Consider the following 24,583-nt stretch of genomic DNA (forward strand, 5'->3'; position numbering starts at 1 on the left):
TTAAAAAGCAGTCCACACAGACACACACACACACACACACACACACACACACACACACACACACACACACACACACACACAAATATAACGTTAAAGCAACGTTAGAATTTCTTAAATGACAGCGCTATAATAAAACATATAACGCTAGCTACCGACCTGAACGACGCGGGAATGTAGGGTAATGCACTATATCGCTTCTCTTTCGTCTGTGAAGAGTTATTGGCATTGAGGAAATGATCGCCCCCTATTGATACTTAACCTTCATTCATGCGTGTCATTTTCACGCCTTGAGGAGGCAAAGCGTGTCACTGACACGCATCCGCCAATGGACCAGCGTGTGTATTACACGCTTCAGCGTGATACTGGGTTGGGCACAGAGAGTGCATACGTTAAGTTTAATTCAGTACATATTTTTAATCAAATTAATTAAACTAAAAAAGTAACTTGAGTTACTTTTTTGAAAAAAACTCAAATATTAATGTGTACATTTAAAAAGTAATGCGTTACTTTACTCGTTACTTCAGAAAAGTAATATTATTACGTAACTCAAGTTACTTGTAATGCGTTACCCCCAACACTGTTGAGAAATATATTTTTGTTGCATAAGGGTATCCCTACCTCACGAAGTGTGTGTGATGCTGTGGGTGAGTCTTGACTTTCAATTTGTGTAATATCACTGAAGCTTGCAGTGCTTTCTTTTTGGAGATAGAGACTGTTTTATCCCAGAGATCCAGTGTGGGCCGTGGAGCCATCGCTGATCCTGAGTGAGGGCGGTGGTGAATTACGTTGGACCTCTGCGTGAGTAATCCTACGAGTATTAACTGTTTGGGCCCAAGGCCCTTGTTGTGGGCAGTCCTCCACATCATCCATCTGTGTGCGGAGCCTCTCCAGAGAGTTCGCCCCTGCTCAGCATCCCTGGAACCAGTACAGAAAGAGTGAGAGCTAGGGAGGCGTTCGGCCCCGCATGCCCTGTCTGCTATGGCCCTGTAAGTCCACTGCCCCCGGGAGAAGTGTTGGGTGAGCAAACCTGTGAGGAAAGACGAAGAGCCTCAGTCTGTGAGTCACTTTCCTCTATGCATATTAACTTACCTTTGTTTTCGACAAATCTGTGAGGAACACAAAAAGCCCTAGTCTGTGAGTCACGTTTGTCCATGAATGCTAACTTACCTCTGCTTTCAGCAAACCTGTGAGGAAACTCGAGAAGTCCCAGTCTGTGAGTCACGTATGTCCTTGAATGTAAACTTACCTCTGCTTTCAGCCAACCTGTGAGGAAACAAGAAAACCCCAGTCCGCGAGTCACGTATGTCCGTGAATGATAACTTACCTCTGCTTGCAGCGAGCTTGTGAAGAGACCTGAAAGGAACCTAGTCTGTGTACCACGTATGCCAAAGCAATCTAACTCACCTTTGCTTTCAGCACGCCTGTGAGGAGAAGTAAAGAGCCCCAGTGTCCGGTGAACTCACCCTTGTGGTGTCTACTGACCTTTAACCGCAGTACGGCCTCGAGGAAGGACGAAAGGTCCTGGGACGCAGATCCTCGACTCCTGCTCCAACACGGCCTGGAAGAGAACCCTGTGGGCGAGCACAGAAAAATACCATCTGAGATACTGGCTCTACGAGTTAGCTGGCAAGTAGCTGAGAAACCCCAAGCCCATTATTCATTGCGTCTCTTGTGTTCTGCCTCCAGGAGAAGCGGAGGGCGCCACGGACAGCAGAGAACCCTCAGACAGGAGCCCTACCCCTTACGTCCTGTGGAATCCAGTCTGAAACCAGAAAGAGTTGTTTTAAACTGCCCTTTCCCCCTTGCTTTTAAATATTTAATAAAGTTGTATTTTAAATTCTAGTATACTTGTCTGTCTGGTCATTGGGGTGGTCTTGGGAACCTCCTCGAGGTGGAAACTAGGAAGGGGCGTGACCCTTTTAGCTATCTCAGGTCCGGCCCGACCTGTGACAAATTGTACCTCAAGAAAACAGTTTTAAAGTAATCTCAGATCAACCGTGTTATGACTATGAATTAAAATACAAAAGTTACATTAAAAATAATAACAGTATCATTGTAGATGGCCCTCAAAGCAGCAACAGTTGAGGGGGGCTGATCACATCCCAATTAGCTTCAAGTAATGTACTGCAGAACTCCAGTGTCCATCCTCTTAATTTTATCATTGTCTGTTTGGGCTGTGCACATATGGGTAAGTGGTTATTTTCAGAATCATCATCTCATTTAGAGAGCTATTATGACACTTCCCTTACCTTGAAAAGCAATAAAGTAATAGACATAGTTAGGCTACTTTGTAAAACTCACAGCAGCATTTACCACAAGCAGAGCAAGACACCAAATCATGAGGCCTGATTCAGGGTCAGATTCACATATGAAATCACAAAAGCATATTAAAACTTGATTCTAGGGCAAAAAAACAGACTAGTTGAGACAAAAGTTGACGAGGTTGACACCTTAGCTCACCTGATATCTCTTAAACGTCTTGTGCTTAAGTATACATAAGTACAATGTAAAGTTTATTATAATAGGATGCTAAAAATATAAATGTAATCCCATACATTATTTTGGAAAGGCATTAGTTTGCAGTAATTTAAGAAAAAGTAATCTACACACTGTTAGTAACAGCTTTCTGAATAGGAAGTGGCAGGACGGCTCCATCCAGGACAAATTAGACACAAACTGTACTATATGTCAATATGTCATAATGAAACAAATGTACAATACTTGGTGATCACTGATGTTTTAAAACTTTTCTTTTGCTCAGAAGTTCACAATGCATTTGGCAACATTTAAATGATGGTGTGATTACTCAACACCTTATGTATTGTTGGTTTATATATGTTGCATACTGAGACTATTTCTGGTGCACTTATGTATTGTTGTTCTTATGTTGCTCTAAATGCTACCTCATTTGTAAGTCGCATTGGCAAGCATCTGCAAAATTATTAAATTTATAAACAATTACTTATTTCCCACCATCAATCTTCAAGTAAAAAAAGCTTTGTATAGAGTTTTCTATCATGTTGCCACTTAAAAATGAAGGTGCTCTAAACCACAGCATTTCCATTGCTTGATAGATAAATGTGTAGGTAAAATATGTGATCAATTAGAATGGATGATTGATTTGTTATTAACAACACAAGACATGCACACTGTAAAAAATAAATTGTTGGCTCAATGAATTATTTTTTAGTAACTAGTTCCACAGAAATTTTACGTTCACTCAATTTCTGTCTCCAAAGTGTTACCTGGATTGATGTTTTTTAGTTGGCCCAAATTTGACTCAAATATAAAAAAGTATGTTGGCTCAATTAGCTTTATAGTTCATTCAACTAAAATGTTTTAATCAGTTGAATCTTTAAAAACTTACAGCAAAGACTCTGTCAATTAAAATTTAAGTATTTACTCAATGTTTTATGTGTTACTTCAATTAATATTTATTATTTGGGATTTTTTTATAACATTTTTAAATGATTTACCAAATAATTTATGCTGGTGTTGTAAACAAAATAATTAACTTCAGTCACATAAAAACAAAAGCTTTTTATTCACTTATTCACTTATCATACAGACTGAACGTACAGAATTAAGTCTTCTTTAAATAGAGGGCATAAAACAGTCCAAAAAGCCTCCAAAGTCAGTCAGAACATCTCCAGGACCATTTAGGAGACTTTCCTCAGCCAGTCCAAGCGGAGACTGTCTCGCTATGTCTCGGTCTGCCTCTCACATCATCTCCGCTCCGGTTTGATAAACAGAGAAATATAAACACACACACATACATAAATAACATGTTTAATATAATAAAGTTTGACGGTGAAAGACTTTATTCCCTTAATAACGTTAATGTTAGGCCAAATTTCCCTCAGCCATCACACATAATTAAACACTATTGGGCGGTTTTCTCGGACAGGGCTTTTCACTGACTAAAATAACTTACTGACATCTCTTAACATATGAGTGCTATTGTTTTGTCTCAAAACGCACGCCAGTATTGTATTATATAAGGTTTGTTTGTAAAAATGTCCCAATTATAATAAAGACCGAGTTCTAAACTCTGTCCGGTAAACCAACCCTATATCCAGGCTTTTTATCTTAACTAAAATAGCTCCACTTTACTTCGGACACATAACATAACACACTTCTAATATATCATTACAAAAACGTCGAGTATTTGCGTCTTTGCCAATTAATATATTCTAAAATTAACATTTAATTACAAACACTTACCTGACGTGAACTTGAGGAAACGGCTGACTTGTGTGTCCTTCCTTGTGTGAAACAGTAAGTGATTCCAGCTGTTGCGTGCGGATTGATCTCAGATAAAAATGACCTGTGATCCAGATCCTTCCGATTTATAACATTTTAAATTCAAAATACACAGACGCACGCGCATACATACATACATACACACGCGCGAGTACGCGCGCGCGCACACACGCACGCACACGGGTACACACACGGGTATATTTAGAAGTTTTAAGATTGTTATGATATTGGGACTATTTCTCCACTCGCACCTTCAGCTCTGAAGTTCAAATTCGGAGGCAGTACGCAGCCCAGTTATAACAAATGTGAAAGATATGAAATATCATTCAACAGCGATATCATTTAAGTGCAATCCTAAAATATGATTTAAAACATACCGGTAAACCTTTTATTATTAAGTATAAGAAATTAAAATGAATTAAATCGCATGTTTAAACGCCACAGAGTTATCAGAGCCAGCAGTCGATTTCTGATGGGCTTGCCGAGGCGAGGCTGCGCTGGGCGGGGTGTGAGCACTTAAGTGTCTGTGATTTTCTGGAGCTCTTCTCCGTCCGAAAGTGTCCGAGCACATTTTTAAATAGACGCTATCTATATTAACCGACCGCATATTTAAACTTAAAGCACATACATTCACGCCTGAACAACTCTTAAAATTACATTTTGTTACCAAATAACAGTAATATTATGAGCATTTTGTTGTCAGGAAACATAGCTGTCATAAGTCCACATATTGACCAGATTTGTCTTAATTAGTTCAGTCAATATAGCCATTCTGAATGTTGACTGAATTTGAAAATAACAATTCACTTAATGTTTTAAACACAGATTTATGTAAACTTAAAATAATATGTCTACTCAACTAAGCCCAAACAAGAAAATTGGTTTAAAAATTATTATTAAAAAACAGTTTTCCTATAAATAATACAAGGATCAACAGCTATGGATGTTTTTTATTCTCTGAGCAAATACATTTTATGTTGTCTTGAATGTTCACCAAGTAGACTTTTTAATAAATAGTGTGTGTGAAAATAAAGAAACCAATGAATTCCTCAATGTTTATTGAAAAAAGTAAAGTAAATAGACTCACTGTACTTAACATCATTACATCACAGTAGGATATAACATCGATTAAAACAGTTATTAACAGTTAAATTGACAATAATTTGGTTGCAAAACAGTATAAACAGTATTCAGTATTAATATCCAAAAAATTGCAAAAAAGCACACCTGAAAGGAGGAGCAATAAAAGGGTCTAGGAAACAAGTGTTTGCTTAAAAAAAGAAAAGAAAAACAAGTTACACAAAGAAAATAATAGTGCTTCTTATTGTATCAGGTCCCCAAGAAGATGCCGAAGCACTAACAAGTGTCCCCATCTGCCACCCACTCCAATGGCCACTTCTTTTCGCTGTAACACAAAACGAAAAAAATGCAATTACATGTTTGGTTCGGCAAATAAACTGTAGACACATTAAAGGAGAACACCACACACTGTAAAAAGTCATTCTGCAGGCTTGTAGATTTGATGAAATTGAATATGTAAACTTTATTTAATAAAATTAATCTCATGTAGTTTGGTAATTTTTTTGTGTTAAAATTCTTCAAAAAGAACTGGAATAAAAACAACTTATTGTTTTTGTTAAGGATTTAGCTATTCTTATTGTGTATCTGCGCATGTAGCGAATACTGAATAAATCCAACGTAATATGAGCCGTTTTAAATTAAAAACCAGTTCAGGTTAATATGCAGGTCGTGAGCGCTAAGCAGACGGATTAAGGAAATATTTCTGTTATTGTGCCAAAAATCTAAGTTTTGAAAGCATTTCAGTCGAGAATGTATGTTTTTTAAACAAGAATATGCAGTTGGTTCATAAAGATATCACTTATTTAAACATTTCCTTCGAGTTTTTGGCAATGGGAGCTCCAGATAATCAGCCGGTGCTTAGGGCTCATATATACCGGACAACAGCGCCTCACCTCGGCCAGTCTTGCTGAAAATCACCGTAGTGTTTGTAGTGTTTAAACTGTGGATAAAATTCATTTCGGGTAAATTTAACAGGCAATCTTTGGTCTTATAAGTATATAAGCAGTGTTTCTTTGTATAATTTGTTTGTAATTTGTAAATATTAATTGCAATAAGGATTAATATGAACTGGGTTTGGACGTAACTTCAGCTTTAGGACCTTAGGAGGTCGCATATCTAGGATGCATTTGTCATCAAGACTGTCTCGTCTGATAACTCTTCTCCACCCCTCTTTCAAAACTTCGATTACGCCTAGATTTCTTAGCACTAATCCCATCAAAATTATTTCCCCTTTTTTCTCTCACTGTTCCACTTCCTTGGCTTGTTTCCATGCTATCATCACTATCCACCATATCATATGCTCCCCACTCTGGTCCATTCAGAACACAGCTGTGCTTACCCGCCATAATTTTCTTCTTATCACTTGATTTTCCCATTCTTGTTAATTCTTCTCGTTTCCAACCTCCAACTGATAAACATGCTTTTCTTTCAGGATCCTTTGTCAAATTTCCGTGTTGTTTTAAATTGATAGTTTTAACCATACAACTTTTATTGCAGTCACCGACCACCTCCAACACCAGCGTCTGAATTCCAAACTCTCCGGAGAACGTACTGCGTCGCTTCTCTTGTTGAAGTTGTTGGCATGGAGGAAATTATCGCCCCCTATTGGTTATCATCCTCTTAAATGCGTGTCATTTTCACGCCTAGAGGAGGCAAAGCGTGACACTGACACGCATCCTCTAGTGCAGTGGTTCTCAAACTGGGGTCCGGGGCCCCCAGGGGGGCCGCGAGATGGTGCCAGGGGGGCCCCAGTTTTATGACATTTTATAAAATACATTCATTTATCATGAATTCTGTGTAATAAAACCTAATAAAAATAAGGCTACCAACCAACAGCACTACTTTGTATAACTTAATATGTTTTGTTTACAGTTTTTTCCAATTGCTAACACACTAAAATGACATAAACAGCACAACTATTTAAACTGACACACAGAGAGCAACACCTCTTCTCAAGTCTCCAAAAGTCTAAACACATTTCCTGCTTTACACACATTTTACTTCACAATGGCACTTTTTAAATGCACTGAACACGGTTCTCTGCACAAGACACAACAATCTGACATAAAGTCACATGTTTGCCTTTTCAAAACACTACCATTCAAAATGACACTACACGAGCTAAATGCCCAATATATGTGCCATCTGCCCAAACACCTGAATGATTAATTGTTAACACTTCAATCAGGATGTAAGCACTAGAAAAGACCACAGGAACGTCATTGGCCACAGAGCCATTATAGATGTTCCTGGCTAACGTGGTGGGAACATCACAATGTGTGCTGCCATCTCCAATATGGATGGTGTCCTCCACCGTCATGCCAACCTTGATACAACACAGCCCATATTCTTACATTTCTAGAAAGACTCCACAACATTCTCATACCATCAGAGTGTATGAATGATGTAGACCAAAGAAACCAGTATGTTGTAGTATGGCACAACGTGAGCTTTCATCGTGTAGCTGTCACACCCAGGGGCTGGCTATGCTTTAACTAAAGCCACGCCCCTTCTCAACTTCCACCTCGAGGAGGTCCCCAAAACCAACCCAATGACCAGACAACAACTAGAGCAAGTAAAATTTAAAACAATCTTTATTTAATTAAATATTTAAAAGAATAGGGGAATGGAGAAAGGGCAATTAAAACTAAGGATCTCTGGCTTCTTCCTCCAGGGGGACTACTGCTACGGACAGGCAGGGGCAAAGGAGCAATGGGGATACAGGCCACTGTAAGCCGGGGGAAGGGAACGTCAGGCTCCGGCCTGGTCCCTGCTATCCGTGGCGCCCTCCTTCTTCCTTCCTGGAGGCAGAATGCAAAGCAGTGTGACTTGTCGAATGGATAGTTCTCTGTCGGTGTACCTTTGTCTCCGTCGCAGAGGGTCCTCGCCCCACGTGTTCTCACGTTTCCTTGTCGTAACGTTCCTCTCTTTCTCTTTCTCTCCACAGGCAGCAGCTGGGGCACAAGACACAGTAAGTTTCCTTGGTTTACTCTCACCTCTTCGCTGTACACAGCCTACGGTAAGTATAAGGTTTCCCACAGCTCGTTTCCTCTGGTGTTCACTCGCTTTCTCTCTCTCTCCACAGGCAGCAGCTGGGGCACAAGACACAGTTAGTTTCCTTGGTTTACTCTCACCTCTTCACTGAACACAGCCTACGGTAAGTATAAGGTTCCACACAGCTCGTCTTCTCTGGTATTCACTCTCTTTCTCTCTCTCTCCACAGGCAGCAGCTGGGACACAAGATACAGTTAGTTTCCTTGGTTTTACTCTCACCTCTTCGCTGAACACAGCCTACGGTAAGTATAAGGTTCCACACAGCTCGTTTCCTCTGGTGTTCACGCGCTTTCTCTCTCTCTCCACAGGCAGCAGCTGGGACACAAGACACAGTTAGTTTCCTTGGTTTTACTCTCACCTCTTCGCTGAACACAGCCTACGGTAAGTATAAGGTTCCACACAGCTCGTTTCCTCTGGTGTTCACGCGCTTTCTCTCTCTCTCCACAGGCAGCAGCTGGGACACAAGACACAGTTAGTTTTCTTGGTTTACTCTCACCTCTTCGCTGAACACAGCCTACGGTAAGTGCAAGGTTCCACACAGCTCGTTTTCTCTGGTGTTCACTCTCTTCCTCTCTCTCTCCACAGGCAGCAGCTTGGGACACAAGACACAGTTAATTTTCCTTGGTTTACTCTCACCTCTTCGCTGAACACAGCCTACGGTAAGTGTAAGGTTCCACACAACTCGTTCTCTCTGGTGTTCACTCTCTTCCTCTCTCTCTCTACAGGCAGCAGCTGGAAATGGCAGACTAGAGGGGTGTTTAAACTTAAATACAGTGGGAACAGCGGACTTACAGCATTTGGTCTCCTCTTACCGAGTCTGGTGGGGTGTGCGGTTTCCACGTAGCGTCGGGGGCGAACCCTCACGACGGGGGCGTTGGTCGCAGAGGGGCGTAACGTCGCACCGTCGCACCAAGGCCGAGCGCTGCCCTCTCCTGTTACCGTCAGGCAATCTCACACCGGACAGGGGTGCCCTTTTGTAGGGACCTCGGGACGGGCGGGATTCCTACACCACACTCTCTGCAACGGTAGGTAATACACAGGTCAAGGTATCCACAATAAACAGTTCCTAGTAGTACTCACACATCCGCTAGTCTCCAGCTCTTCACCGCCGCTCTTCCACAAACCCTGAATGTCTGCACAGAGGCTCGAGTTGGGACACTACTCCGTTACTTTGAACCGGAAGCACACTCACAACATACAGTATATTAAGTTCCACTAAGACCGACTGCCTCTTCGTCCTCCTGGACAAGATGTACGAAGGCGGGGGTTTGTCTGACGAGACACACACAGCAATACACAGCAAAATGCACAGCAAAATGCACAGCAAAATGCACAGCAAAATGATAAAGTGAAAGTTCCCACAGCACAAAGACTCACCCACCACACTGAAGTGCACACAAAGGACGCCCGTCTTCGTTCACTTTGCCCAGGTCCGATGAGCGATAGATGTTGCGGTCTCGTGGTGGTTTCGTCACTGTGGCTGGCTTTAACACAACAACTCTCTCCGGCTCACCCACCACGCTGTATTTAGGGGTAGGGCCGCTCTCCTTCTCACGGAGGTGTCCACTAAAAAGGCAGGCTAATATACACAGCGTGCATGCAACAATATTGTTACTCACAAATCCTGGGGGTTGTGTCTCTTACTGCCCTGTTCCTCTAGTCCACACAGCAGGCAACGTCAACTCACAGTTTCCTTTCCTCTTGATGTATCGTTATATCAGTAACTTCCGTTTGTTCCTCAACCTTTAAGGTCTCCACTGTTCCTCCAACGGACGATCTCAGCCTGAGGAAGAGAGTTTGGACCGCCACCAGTAGCTAGTGATGGTCGTTTTCGAAGCACTGCTTCATGAGGCTTCGAAACATTTACGAATCTTTTGTTTCGAATCAGTGGTTCGGAGCTTGTTTCAAACTGGCCCAAGTCACGTGATTTTAGCAAACGAGGCTTCATTACGTCATAACTGTTTCGAAACGTTTCGAAAATCCGACGATTCACCACTAGGGGGAGTTGATCACATGACCAGTGTCTAATATGTTTCGGTGAACTCAGGCCAGTTTTATTATAAAAGTTCATAAAACATTTATCCTTCTGACTAATAACACTGCCATTTTGTCTATTTATTGTTTATAGACAGATTTAATGACAAAAATGTGCATAATTAAAAGGGTAGTTAGTTTTAATCATTTGTTTGCCCTAAATAAAACTAAAAACACATAATACACTTTTAACTATGTCTAAATTAAGTTAAATAATTTTTTTAACTTATTTTAATAAAAATCTTGCTATTATTTTGTTAAAAAAGTTTAAAATGTTTGGCCATATCTGCTTTACACTATTTTGACCAGCAGGGGTCGCCAGCGTGTGTGGTGTTTCGAACTGCTTCAAAAAACTGAATCAATTTTCAAAGCAATTGGTTCAATTGATTCGAAGCTTCGAAAAGCTTCGTTTCTCCCATCACTACCAGTAGCGCGTCGAGTAAAGTGCACAGCACAACAGTCAGTACGTACCACAAGTACACGTAGCACCAAACAAGCACCCCAAACTGTGATTTAAGCTGATCTTAAATACCATCTTGTATAGCATATCCTCCAATCATCGACCGCTGCTGTTAACTAGGCCCAGCTGCATTCAATTTGCCGATTTTCCTCCTCGCGGCGCTACCGGAAGTTCCGGTGTTCTTCGTTTCCGGTCCGGGTGAAACACTTCCGGCGGAACCAAAATTCCTCACTTTTGGTTCCGCCCCTAAAAGATCGTCACCTTGTGACATAGCTCCAGTCCAAAACTGGTTTGCTGACTACCAAAAATTTATCGTGCAATACCTCCCACTATACTTGCCATTTTTGAACCCCATAGAAGAGTTATATGGAAGGTATATGACCACCTGCCCTTTGTGCGTATGCCTCTTTTGCAGACTATGGAAGAGACATATGATGAGATTGATGTTGGTGCAATTTAGGGATGGATAAGGCGCTCAAGGCGCTTCTTCCCTTGATGTCTGGCAAGGGAATATATTGCCTGTGATGTGGACGAGGCGTTATGACTTGTTTGGTGAAAAATAAAAAAATTCAACAGCATGTGTGTGTATCTGCAAATATTTTTGTGCATGTGAATGTCACAAGGTGACGATCTTTTAGGGGCGGAACCAAAAGTGAGGAATTTTGGTTCCGTCCGGAAGTGTTTCACCCGGACCGGAAACGAAGAACACCGGAACTTCTGGTAGCGCCGCGAGGTGGAAAATCTGCGAATTGAATGCAGCTGGGCCTAGTTAACAGCAGCGGTCGATGATTGGAGGATATGCTATACAAGATGGTATTTAAGATCACCTTAAATCACAGTTTGGTGGTGCTTGTTGGGTGCTACGTGTACTGACTGTTGTGCTGTGCACTTTACTCGACGCGCTACTGGTGGCGGTCCAAACTCTCTTCCTCAGGCTGAGATCGTCCGTTGGAGGAACAGTGGAGACCTTAAAGGTTGAGGAACAAACGGAAGTTACTGATATAACGATACATCAAGAGGAAAGGAAACGGAGTACTGTGAGTTGACGTTGCCTGCTGTGTGGACCAGAGGAACAGGGCAGTAAGAGACACAACCCCCAGGATTTGTGAGTAACAATATTGTTGCCTGCACGCTGTGTATTTTAGCCTGCCTTTTTAGTGGACACCTCCGTGAGAAGGAGAGCGGCCCTACCCCTAAATACAGCGTGGTGGGTGAGCCGGAGAGAGTTGTTGTGTTGAAGCCAGCCACAGTGACGAAACCACCACAAGACCGCAACATCTATCGCTCATCGGACCTGGGCAAAGTGAACGAAGACGGGCGTCCTTTGTGTGCACTTCAGTGTGGTGGGTGAGTCTTTGTGCTGTGGGAACTTTCACTTTATCATTTTGCTACCGTTGCAGAGAGTGTGGTGTAGGAATCCCGCCCGTCCCGAGGTCCCTACAAAAGGGCGCCCCTGTCCGGTGTGAGATTGCCTGACGGTAACAGGAGAGGGCAGCGCTCGGCCTTGGTGCGACGTTACGCCCCTCTGCGACCAATGCCCCCGTCATGAGGGTTCGCCCCCGACACTACGTGGAAACCGCACACCCCACCAGACTCGGTAAGAGGAGACCAAATGCTGTAAGTCCGCTGTTCCCACTGTATTTAAGTTTAAACACCCCTCTAGTCTGCCATTTCCAGCTGCTGCATGTAGAGAGAGAGAGGAAGAGAGTGAACACCAGAGAGAACGAGTTGTGTGGAACCTTACACTTACCGTAGGCTGTGTTCAGCGAAGAGGTGAGAGTAAACCAAGGAAAATTAACTGTGTCTTGTGTCCCAAGCTGCTGCCTGTGGAGAGAGAGAGGAAGAGAGTGAACACCAGAGAAAACGAGCTGTGTGGAACCTTATACTTACCGTAGGCTGTGTTCAGCGAAGAGGTGAGAGTAAACCAAGGAAACTAACTGTGTCTTGTGTCCCAGCTGCTGCCTGTGGAGAGAGAGAGAAAGCGAGTGAACACCAGAAGAAACGAGCTGTGGGAAACCTTATACTTACCGTAGGCTGTGTACAGCGAAGAGGTGAGAGTAAACCAAGGAAACTAACTGTGTCTTGTGCCCCAGCTGCTGCCTGTGGAGAGAAAGAGAAAGAGAGGAACGTTACGACAAGGAAACGTGAGAACACGTGGGGCGAGGACCCCCTGCGACAGAGACAAAGGTACACCGACAGAGAACTATCCATTCGACAAGTCACACTGCTTTGCATTCTGCCTCCAGGAAGGAAGAAGGAGGGCGCCACGGATAGCAGGGACCAGGCCGGAGCCTGACGTTCCCTTCCCCCGGCTTACAGTGGCCTGTATCCCCATTGCTCCTTTGCCCCTGCCTGTCCGTAGCAGTAGTCCCCCTGGAGGAAGAAGCCAGAGATCCTTAGTTTTAATTGCCCTTTCCCCATTCCCCTATTCTTTTAAATATTTAATTAAATAGAGATTGTTTTAAATTTTACTTGCTCTAGTTGTTGTCTGATCATTGGGTTGGTTTTGGGGACCTCCTCGAGGTGGAAGTTGAGAAGGGGCGTGGCTTTAGTTAAAGCATAGCCAGCCCCTGGGTGTGACATGAACAATCTAATACATATTTTAGTATTATGGCAAAGCATACTAAAGAAAAGTGCACTTTTCATTATGCCCAACTGTGTGTAGTTGGTTAGACAAAAATCTGGTAATATGAATGAAGTGTGTTCCAATTTGTGTCAAAGTTTGATTTTGATAATGTTATATGTAGTTTCAGTTGGAGTGCTTCATTTTGCAGGAAAATATGTGGTATTTTGCTATTTGGGTGTGTGGTTTTGTAAATTGTGTTATGTTTTTTGCAGTGCTTTAAGTGGCCCAAAAGAAGTGCCGGTACTCTATTTTTCTTTTTTTTTGCTGACTGGACTTCTATATTGAAGGGGTTTTATATTCAGCAGTCAACAGACAAGCTTGTAAAAAATAATAAATCCTTATATAAGTTTGTGGATTTGCTTGAGCTAAAAATAGCTATTGAACATACATAAAGTGTGCAAAAGGTAGATATATAAGTAAAATTTCCAGCATGGTTAAATGCTAAAACTAGTTGTTCAGATAGAAAGAGCTTAAAAACAAAAACTTTAAAATGACACCAAGACCATGTCTATGGGTTCAAGAATAACAAAATACTGGCAATTTAAAACTAAAAAGTCATCACTTTATTTTTTCCCATTGTTTTCCATTTTGAGGGTGGTAAAACTACTGTGCACGTCGTTCAAATTCATTGGATTTTCGTTGGGCAGTGTCCCAAACCAAAAAGGGCACCAAAGGGGGTGGTACTATTAGTTATATTACTAGCATCAACTTAGACAAGTGATTATAATGGGAAATATAATAACAAGAATTAAAGTGTGACAAAAAATATTCAATATGATTTACCTGCTGGCTTGATGGATCTTTGAATCCATGTTTGCAATGTTGAACTGCCTTTAGAAGCAGCCTCCCTTGCCGTTCTCTGTCTTTGTTTTGTGAAGGCATTTGTGTTTTTTGTATTTTTGCCTACAAAGTGTGCCAACAACAGCAAATTTAGTGTTTATATTAAGTTAGATCTGATCGGGAACATTAAATCCATTAGACAAGCGATAATAGTAAGAATGTGTATATTTTGTTGTTGTTTGCTTGCTAAGTTGTAAGCACTTTTACATTTTACAAATACATAAACAAACTTCCAAATGAGTAATTCTGCGGTTTAACAGCTGATATAATGTAATAAATCTACCTGTTAATGCAACGAACTTCAGAAACTGTCGTCCAGGCAGAGAGTGCACACAGAGATGCTGCGGAGCGGGCGGGAAAACACGAAGTGGATTAGCAGAATCAGTGGATCTTTAGCGATCTTTAGGATCTTTTTATAGATCACAACCTTTGCGTGCGAAATTACGGAGAATAAAATACGGGAGATTTAAGGGAAAATACTAATACAGGAGGACGGCGGGAAAGAAGGGTAAAATACGGGACTTTCCCGGCCAAAACGGGATACTTGACGGGTATGAGTCTCACCTCTCCACACCACGCAGCGCAGCCAAAGGATTAAAACCTCTGATTTAAACAGATGTGCAAATGAGCGTTCCGGTACGCTAAAAGCACGTTCTGGCCTCAGGGAGAGGTGGTGGTACGCTCAAGAGCTATTTTTAGAAGTGGCGGTACTGAGTACCGGCGCGTTCCGGCCCACTTAAAGCACTGTTTTTTTGATAAAACCAGACTAGTTTGCAAAAATGTGTGTTAGCAATTGGAAAAAACTGTAATTAAAAAATAAATTTTAGAACAGTTTTTGTCATAAATTTTCTTTGGGGGGGGGGGGGGGGGGGGGGGGGCGTGAAGGAATGCACCGTAACCAAGGGGGGGCCGTACGTGGAAAAAGTTTGAGAACCCCTGCTCTAGTGGACCAGCGTGTCTATTACACGCTTTAGCGTGATAATGGGTTGGCATGATACATGTTGTGGTTTCCTGTTGGTCGATCTTCTCCTTCCTAATTCAGATACTTGTGAGTCTCGTTTTGTGTCTTTTCTTACACTTGCTGTAATGGAGTTGTTCATCATCACTCTTCTGCATCTTCTTATGGAGGTTCAGTCATATAGTAAGTGATTTATATTTATTGATGTCATTTACATTATTGAGCAGATGCTTTAATAAAGGAACATAAAAAGATATTTGTTAAACAAGAACTACAATATCTGTAGTAACAGACTGCCAAGATCCTACAGTCAGGATTGGGTAAAGATATATCAAAATGTATTTTAAAATAAAATACCAAATACCTTAGTTTTAAATCTATCAAAATAAACCACACTGAAAAAGATATTCATTCAATTAACTACATTTTTAAAGGTAAGTGGTTGCAATTTATTTAAAATACATTTAAACAAAAGTTTGTATTTCATTTTATTTTACTACTGTTTTTGTTTAAATGTAGCTTAAATAAAGTGTACAAAATACAGCAGTCACAACATGCATCAAAATAAACTACTGTATTTTTTTATTTTGAAAATACTAGAAAATACTTTTATAAGGGAGCATCACATTTCTTTTTTTATAATCAGTTTGACTATTTGATCTTCACCATTACCTTAACTCAAAAAATCTGACATATGCAACCGGAAGGGCCCAGTTTGCATTAGCAACCCTGACAAACAAGTAATTCATAAGAAGACTGATGGCATCTGTATTCATAGCAACTAGTTTCGAACTTATTATTCATTTGAATGTTATCATTAGGGCCGTGCAGAGACCTTTGGAGGGGACAGTGCTCAAAGTATAAAAAGGGCACATGTTAGGTTTATTTAAATTACCTTAACAATAATTAAGACACATCAGACCAAGAATAAAGGTTTAAAACTCGCGATATATGCTCAAGCTGTCTCTCTCCGATTCTTTTTCTGCAAGCTCTTTTTATTAGATGGGTTGACACCCAAAAAAAGATAAGTGCAAGACAACATACGTCATGGATTTTTTAACACGTACACACACACATCTGAAAACATCTTTAAACTAGACTATAGGTAAAAACTGTGTTCTAAATAGATAAGCAACTTTCCTTCACCCTGAACTTGAAAAACGCTGAACAAAGTACAGCTTGTGCTCTTCTCCTATCTATGTGGCTAAAAGAAAGAATGCAAAACATAGTTTGTTTACTATTACAGAGAAAACCTTAATAAAAATACATCTACTTGTTTAGTAAAACACATCTATTAAAAAGAAACAAATCTATAAATGATAATAAAATCATTTTCTCCAACATTCCCTCCTGTTTATCATTTATCCTGTTACTTTTTCAGTTACACCCCGCTACCTTCTAATGTACTTTATTAATCTACTATCTTTAATAGGAAAAAATAAAAACATAGCAAACAAAAACATTATATCATTGTATCAGTTTTAACTGAAGTAGTGACTCATGAAAATACTTCATAATCATCATCCACTGCAAAGTTTCCCATAAAATACATGTCTGAAAACGTAGAATGGATCATTTTCTCATTAATTTCATAATACAGGGTAACACACAGCTCAGATACATGCAGATCAGGAACAACACACACTTTCAAAAGGCGTTTACCCGGCAACCTTCCAAACAACCATTTGGAGACACCATCAGCTGTAACATAGTCTTTCTCAACGGCTTCACGAAGCATGGTGAGGTTGTTAATGGGCTGTTTGATTACCTGTCCATCATACATAGGCTGTTATTTCTTCTTTGGTATCTTTCAATGCTGCTATGGTGCTATTAAGAAATACCTCAAATCGACAGTCAATGGTTTCCATTCTGAGCATAAGTTTTCCAGTTCCTAGCCAAGGAAAAAGCGCAAGTCCAACTTTCTGACTGTTGTACCATAGCTTGTAGTCATTGGGGACATCAGTTCCCCACAGGGAGTCATGTTTCTTGTAGAGATCTCGTTTGGTGCGATGTTGAGCTTCCTTCGTGGTGATGATGAAAGAGTGATCTGTTGGTAGGGCGGGGCACAACGGCCCTTCCACCCAGTAGAAAGATGATGATAAGTGTCTAAGCCACACAACCACACAAAATTCATCTGTGGGGTGGTTCCCATGACATTGGGTGCATTGAAATAATTTGTACACACAACTCCTCTGTTAGCTTCGGATTGTCTAATGTCCTGTTTGATTTTTAGTACAAGGCATGAATATGCGTTTACAGTTCTGTTTGGGCACTCTTCCAAGATAAATCTCATCTCCCAAAGTCACAGTGTTCTCATAACAAATAAATTGTGCACTCGGAGGAACGTAGACTGGAACGTACATTTTATCACTAACATTAAACGGTAGGCTCATAAAGTTCTTAAAAGTCAGTTTCTTAATATCCACAGGAGGTGGCAGGCGGTTTTGCAAAGTTGTGTTCAGAAACTGTGGTGAATAAGCTGATAACAGACATTCAGGAAACAGGCCAGAAACGTTTATCACGGGTTCAGGAACTGCATGCGGATTCATTCCTGACCTGGGCATCTTTGAACAGACATAACAGTTTGTGTGGTTTCTACTCAAAGCAGTATATTTTGCATAACGGTACCACATGTTGATCTCGTAGGCGGGGTCTCACACACCAGCATGATTGCTATGATCACAATGATTATTTTCAGAAAATCAGCCATTTCTTCTGTTCTGTGTAGACAGGACAGTGCTAACTAATTTTACCTACAATATCTTCTAGGTTAAACTTCCCTTGCTCCCGTGAAAAATATACAGGGGTCACAAAAACAGTCTTCCGGGCCCACTCACTTACCTACACTTCTCTTACCTAGGTTAACTAAACAACAACTTCACTGCCCTGAGCAGAACAAACCAACTGTTTTTGATGTGGCTGAGATGTATCCACGAAGGTCTTTCTGCAATTTTTACTGCTGTTGGTGTGGTTTTAAGAACTTGATAAGGGCCTTCCCACTTCGAGCTGGAACAGTTTTTTCGTTCTATGACTTTGATGAAGACGTAGTCACCTGGCTGGACATCTGCTTCCTGTATGACAGATAGAGGAGAAAATCTGGCAGTATGTTTCACTTCTCATTTAGAGAAAATAGCTTTTAAATAATCACTAAATTTTTATTCTTCTTCAACCCTCTGCAAAGAGGAGGTTAACAGGGACATTCTAAGCTGTCTTTCAAAAATATTATCTGAATAACTTTACTAAATCAATACAGTTTCATCCATACGTTTGTTTGACTTTTTTTCCTATTCTTTTACCGTGACATTTATTTATTCCACCAGTCCTGCAATTTGTGGATGGTATGCACAATGATTCTTTAAAGTGATATCTTGGTTGTGTCTCTTTATTACCTCATTCACAAAATGGGGACCATTGTCACTATATATTTTCTCAGGAATGCAATCAGTATTTGTATGGACCACTCTGATTCAATTCAATTAAGTCCATACAAAAATTCTGAAAAGGGTATTCTGGTTCCGGGAATTTACCTCTGAGTGGTACAATTCCTTGTGCATTATGCTTTATGCATATGGTTAGGTACATGCTTGACAAAAAATTTTTTAGTAGGAATTAAATCCATAGATTATAAAATGTTCATCTATTACTTTATACTCCCTCCTGTTGAGACATTGGCAAAGCCCATGGCTCAAACAATTAATTATCAGTTATTGACTTTCCCGTAGAGGTCTTCATACCTCTACATTCCCATTGTTTTTCAAATCAAAAACAACAAATAAACAAAAAAACAAAAGACATGCTCTTTTCAAAGCTATTATTTCTCTGCAGCTTCTGCTGAATGTTTATTTAGCAACTGTCTGGCTTTTATAATTTGATCTGAGCTAACCACAGCATATTCTGTGATAGTTTTGCCTGCGCTATCTTTATAACACTAACCATCTATAAACCACACTTCTCTTGTTCTAATGGTTGGTCTTTTAGATCTGGTCTGGCCAAAACCAATTGATCTGTTAGTTCAATACAACAACGAGGTTCTCCTACAATTGCTGGGTTTAGTGTATTACACCTCTGAATGGGAATGTGTGGTTGTGAGATTAGCACGGTGATACAAGACATATGTCGAGCAGGTGATAAGAACTTCAGTTTAGGTTTTTAAAAGTAAAATATCTACAACATATGTAATTAAAAATTTCAAATGGTGAAATAAAATAATTTCAGCTAATACTTCTACACCCATTGCTGCTTCACAAACTGCTTGTACAGGGTGGTAGTGCTGGTATACCATACCATATTTAACTTCTTAGAATAAAAATCTACAGGTCCTAACTTTGTGCCATGCTTTTGTAACAACACAGAAGCCATTAATTTCATTTTTCAACTACGGTTTGCACAAATTGTTTAGTGCAATCAATTAAAGCTAAACACAGTGGAAGAAACTAATTCTTGTTTGATCTTATCGAAAGCACCATTCGCTTTCATTGTCCACTGAACTTCCTCTTTTAATGCTATTTGCAAAAGATCTTGTGCTTCCTCTAGATTTCTCACGTCTAGAGTGTAATAATATTCTGACTGAGAGCTGTTATAGCTGTCTGGGTTTTTATTTATAGAATAAGCTGCTTGCATGTCTCCTTTCCCAGAAATTAAACTAATACATCAAATCTCTTCCTAACAAATTAACAGGGTATTTTGGCGATATGACTACAGGGGCATAAATATCTTTAAGATTTTTGCTATCCCTGAAATGCAAATTATTTTAAATTATTTTTCTTCTTTTTGTCATATGAAATTTTTCTACATGTCTCACCCAGCTTTTTAAATCTGTTAAGCTGGCAGTGTCAAAAGCTACAGTGTTTTCTGATAAATCCAGATGTTTGTGAACGGTAACCCTGCATCTGAACATTTTTTTTCATTGCTACTGATATGGACCCTCTGGATTATCAGAAAACACAATGCCACTATATGCGCTTTTAATTATTTTTCAAAACGCACTGCAAAATCATCTACCATTTCATTCTCTTTTTGTTTAACTTCTGCTAAAGCTCAATAGTTATCCTTTCTCTTAAACATGGTTCTCATGTGTTCCTATATAGGGGCTCAAACGTTTTGTAAGTTGGCATCATTATAAGGTACTGCCTCTCCGTTTACATTTCTCCCCGTGAAATCATCTCTAATTTTTCCATTGTAATTTTAATGCTGCCTGTAAAGCCTGCATTATTTCATTTTCTTTTTGTTCTACCTGGATCATGGGGAAAGTGTCTATAGTAACAGTTTAGCCGTTTTATTTACGGAGGAAAAAGTTAAAGCCATCTGTATTTGCTGTCACAAAGTTTTCTGTGTTTAATGTTTATTTTCCACTAGATGGCATTTGTGTACCTTAGCACTCATTTACACAAGTTACTTTTGGTTAATTTAATTTTGTGTATTTTGATATTTTGATTATTTTCTAATGTGTATTGTGTTTCTATACTGAATTGTTGTTTATTTGAGCAACATTTATTTTTTCTAAGAGATTGTTGGTTATTTTATTTTACTCCCATCATGCCTTTATATAACACTTCCTGGTTTGTCACTTCCTGTTTTGTCAACCACATGAAGAGATGGAGCAATGTAAGCATTGCTAACTTAAGAGTGTTTCTGCATTAAACATCTGTGAAAAAGAACCTCAGCCTTCGCAATGTGACTAAGGGTGGCATAGTAGAACACTTCACTGCATTGGTGAAGGCCAAGATAGGGTGACCACCCGTCCCGCGTAGCGCGTGCGCGCACAGCGTTTGAAGCACAATTCATGCGTCCCGCAAATTGAGACCATGTCACGCATAATCAAAGCTTGCTCAAAAAAAATTTGGACGCTCTATATCCTCGAGCCTAAGGCAGCCAAACGAACATTACTTGACAGTTCAGGCTCGTTCACCACTCGCTACGCGCATGCTACTATTGCCCCTCAGTTGAACCCTCAGACTGGTTGTTAACTTTTTCGTTGTTGTCATGACAGGGCAGTGCGCACACAGCCACGCACGTGCATAACTTTTAGATGCGCGCTTTCCAATTTGAAAAATGGAGAAAGAGACCGAGACTCTGCATCGTCATCATCAATTAAAAAGTGAAGGTGTGGGTACAAGAAAGACTGGGAAAATAAATATTTGTGGCTTAAAGTCCATAAGTCTCCAGAACACTGAACAGTTTTTTTCCTGCGCCTGCCTTTACTAACATGCAAGTTCACCATCCTTCCTCCCCCTTCTCGTTCCGTGAACCTCTGGAGTTGTGAGTTACGCCTTTTTTTAACTGTTCCTGTGTTGTTGAGCAACTACAATTCGTGTTAATCCTATAATTTTATATTATAATTTATTTAAATTACACAAGAGTTAGACAATGTAGAGCAGGTTATCCCACCACAGCATGCTGATGTAGCTGGCCAAGTTGAAGTTGCTGAACAAGTACAACAAACACAAGTCACAGATATTAGAAGAAGTCAGCGTGCACGCACACTTACTGAAAAGGGTAAATCACTCCAAGATGCTAAATTAAATGAATTGAAGAGAAGCTTTGAGCAGAAGTACAGAAGATGGAAATATCACATCAATGGTCTGAAGAGAGCCATCAAGAAAAATGATGAGGCTGAATTGATTCTTGAAGTTGTGAGCACTATTAATAACACACAGTCAGAGGTTGATCATCTCTATGAGAGGATAAGAAGCATCACAAGCCCTGACACAGAAATAAGGAGGAAAAATGACACATGCCTCTCAATTACTAGCATTGCTAATGAGAAAGCGCAACGGTTTCTAAATGAAGATCCTGAGGACATACCCTGGCCTGATTCAAATTCAGTCTTTGAAACTACTGTGTCCACTATCATCTCGGCAACCTCCGGTAAGTCAAAGTCTGTTTCCAAGATGTCCAGTCAATCTTCCTATAATTCTTTGCAGAAAAGACAAGAAGCAGCAGCTGAAGTAGCGGCTACACAAGAGGTGATTAAAATAATGAAGACACAACATCAATATGAAGGGGAAATTAGAAAACTTGAAGCAGAGGATGAAAGGTTAACAGCCGAAAGAGAAGCTCAAGAAAGGGAGATGGAAGCGGAAAATGCTAGAAAAAGGGCTCAATTTATCTCAGAAAGTACTATGAGAAAAATAAAGCTGGAGGAGAAGAAAAAGGAAGTGGAAAGATTGGAGGAACTAAAAAGGCATAATGCAGCACAAGCAAGGCTGCAAGTTTATGTTGAAAGCATCAAAGGTCATGAGCTTGAACAGTGTTCTGTTCCTCTTCAAAGACAAGAAGATTGTACTTCTTATCCAAACATTCCTATTTCTCTTCCTCAGCCGCAAAGGCTCGCTCAAGTCACTGCTCCTTTATACCAACCCTCTTGGTCTCCTCAAAGGGTTCCAATCACAACAGCTCATATCTCCCAGTCAACTAAATTTGTTGATCCAAATGAAGCCTCTAATGATCTTGTGCAGGCACTTGCTGAAGCGATTACAGCCAATAGGATTCCGATTCCAGAACCAGTTGTTTTCTCTGGAGATCCTCTTACTTATAATGACTGTAAACTGTCCTTTCAAACGTTAATTGATCGCAAGAACTTGCCAGCCCAAGAAAAGCTCTTCTTTCTACGCAAGTATGTGAGTGGTCCAGCCAAAAGAGCTATTGAACGACACTTCCTGGTTGGAACAGAGACCGCTTACACCGCTGCTTGGAACATACTCAATGACAGGTTTGGCAATCCATTTGTAGTCGGCAAGTCATATCGTGATAAAATACAGGCATGGCACAAGATTGCTACCAAAGAAACCAAAGACCTCTGTGAATTTGTAGATTTCCTGAGCAGTGTTGAATTCGCCATGCCTTATGTTCAAGGTTTACAGGCTCTAAATGACTGTGTTGAAAATCAAAGGATATCAGCCAAATTGCCAGAATGGTTAAGTTCTCGTTGGAATAGAGCAGCAACCAAGTTTCAAGATGAATGTGGAAGATTCCCTGATTTCAAGTACTTTGTTGAATTTCTCAACAAAGAAGCTAGAATTGCATGCAATCCTATCACCTCACTTTAAGCAATAAAGCCAGCAGAGCAAGAAAGAACCAAGTACACTGATCAAGATAAGTATAAGTTCCAACGGAATCGCAACTCAACTGCCAAGACATTCACCACTAGTTCCAGTGAAAAGACTAGTATTATATGTGTCTTTTGTAAGAGATATGGCCACACTCTTCCGTGTCGGCGTCCACTTGCGCGCAGTGACGGATCCGCAATGAAGGCGGATTGCGGACCCGCCGTGGCCTCGGGCTGCATACGCTCCGCATCCGTGGCGCAAATTCATTCATATATCCGCCGCGGACCCGCAACTGAAAGGATAAAACTAAAGGATAAAACTAAAGGATAAAACCAAAACTATCACTAGGCCTGGCCACTGCAGCAATATAGAACCTTAAATCTGCATTGTCTTGTATTTTTAACCTAACAATATTGTAAATAGGTCTAACAGAAAAGTTTCACTAAAATATATCAATTTATTGTACAAAAGTAATTACTACTCAATGGAAATATAAAATTGCCATTTACATTTATGGACAGTTACAGTTGGGCAAAAAAGTATTTAGTCAGCTACCAATTGTTCAAGTTCTCACACTTAAAAAGATGAGAGAGGCCTGTAATTTTTGTCAAAGGTACACGTCAACTATGAGAGACAAAATGAGAAAAAAATCCAGAAAATCACATTGTCTGATTTTTTTAAGAATTTATTTGTAAATTATGGTGAAAAATAAGTATTTGGTCAATAACAAAAGTTTATGTCAATACTTTGTTATATACCCTTTGTTGGCAATGACAGAGATCAAACGTTTTCTGTAAGTCTCCACAAGGTTTTTACACACTGTTGCTGGTAGTTCGGCCCATTCCTCCATGCAGATCTCCTCTAGAGCAGTGATGTTTTAGGGCTGTCGCTGGGCAACTCAGATTTTCAAATTATTCTTACGAAACCACTCCTTCTTTGCCCGGGTGGTATGTTTGGGATCACTGCCATACTGAAAGACCCAGCCACGTTTCATCTTCAATGCCCTTGCTGACGAAAGGAGGTTTTGAGTCAAAATCTCACGATACATGGACCCATTCATTCTTTCCTTAACTCGGATCAGTCGTCCTGGTCCCTTTGCAGAAAAACAGCCCCAAAGCATGAGGTTTCCACCCCCATGCTTCACAGTAGGTATGGAGTTCTTTGGATGCAACTCAGCATCCTTCTCCTCCAAACACAAGAAGTTGAGTTTCTACCAAAAA

The 24,583-nt window shown here is 40.4% G+C and overlaps 1 protein-coding gene across 1 annotated transcript in view; it reads left to right on the forward strand.

The window, feature by feature from the left end:
- The first annotated feature begins 15,378 nt into the window (after nt 1-15,378).
- Nucleotides 15,379-24,583, forward strand: part of LOC129447981 (cell adhesion molecule 4-like) — a 90,869-nt gene continuing 81,664 nt past the window's right edge. The window contains exon 1 of the mRNA XM_055209979.2: nt 15,379-15,498. Coding sequence (XP_055065954.2) covers nt 15,444-15,498 — 55 coding nt within the window. The 5' untranslated portion in view covers nt 15,379-15,443. The remainder of the gene's footprint in view (nt 15,499-24,583) is intronic.

Source organism: Misgurnus anguillicaudatus, chromosome 10 (assembly GCF_027580225.2).
Source record: "Misgurnus anguillicaudatus chromosome 10, ASM2758022v2, whole genome shotgun sequence".
In the NCBI taxonomy this organism is placed as follows: domain Eukaryota; kingdom Metazoa; phylum Chordata; class Actinopteri; order Cypriniformes; family Cobitidae; genus Misgurnus; species Misgurnus anguillicaudatus.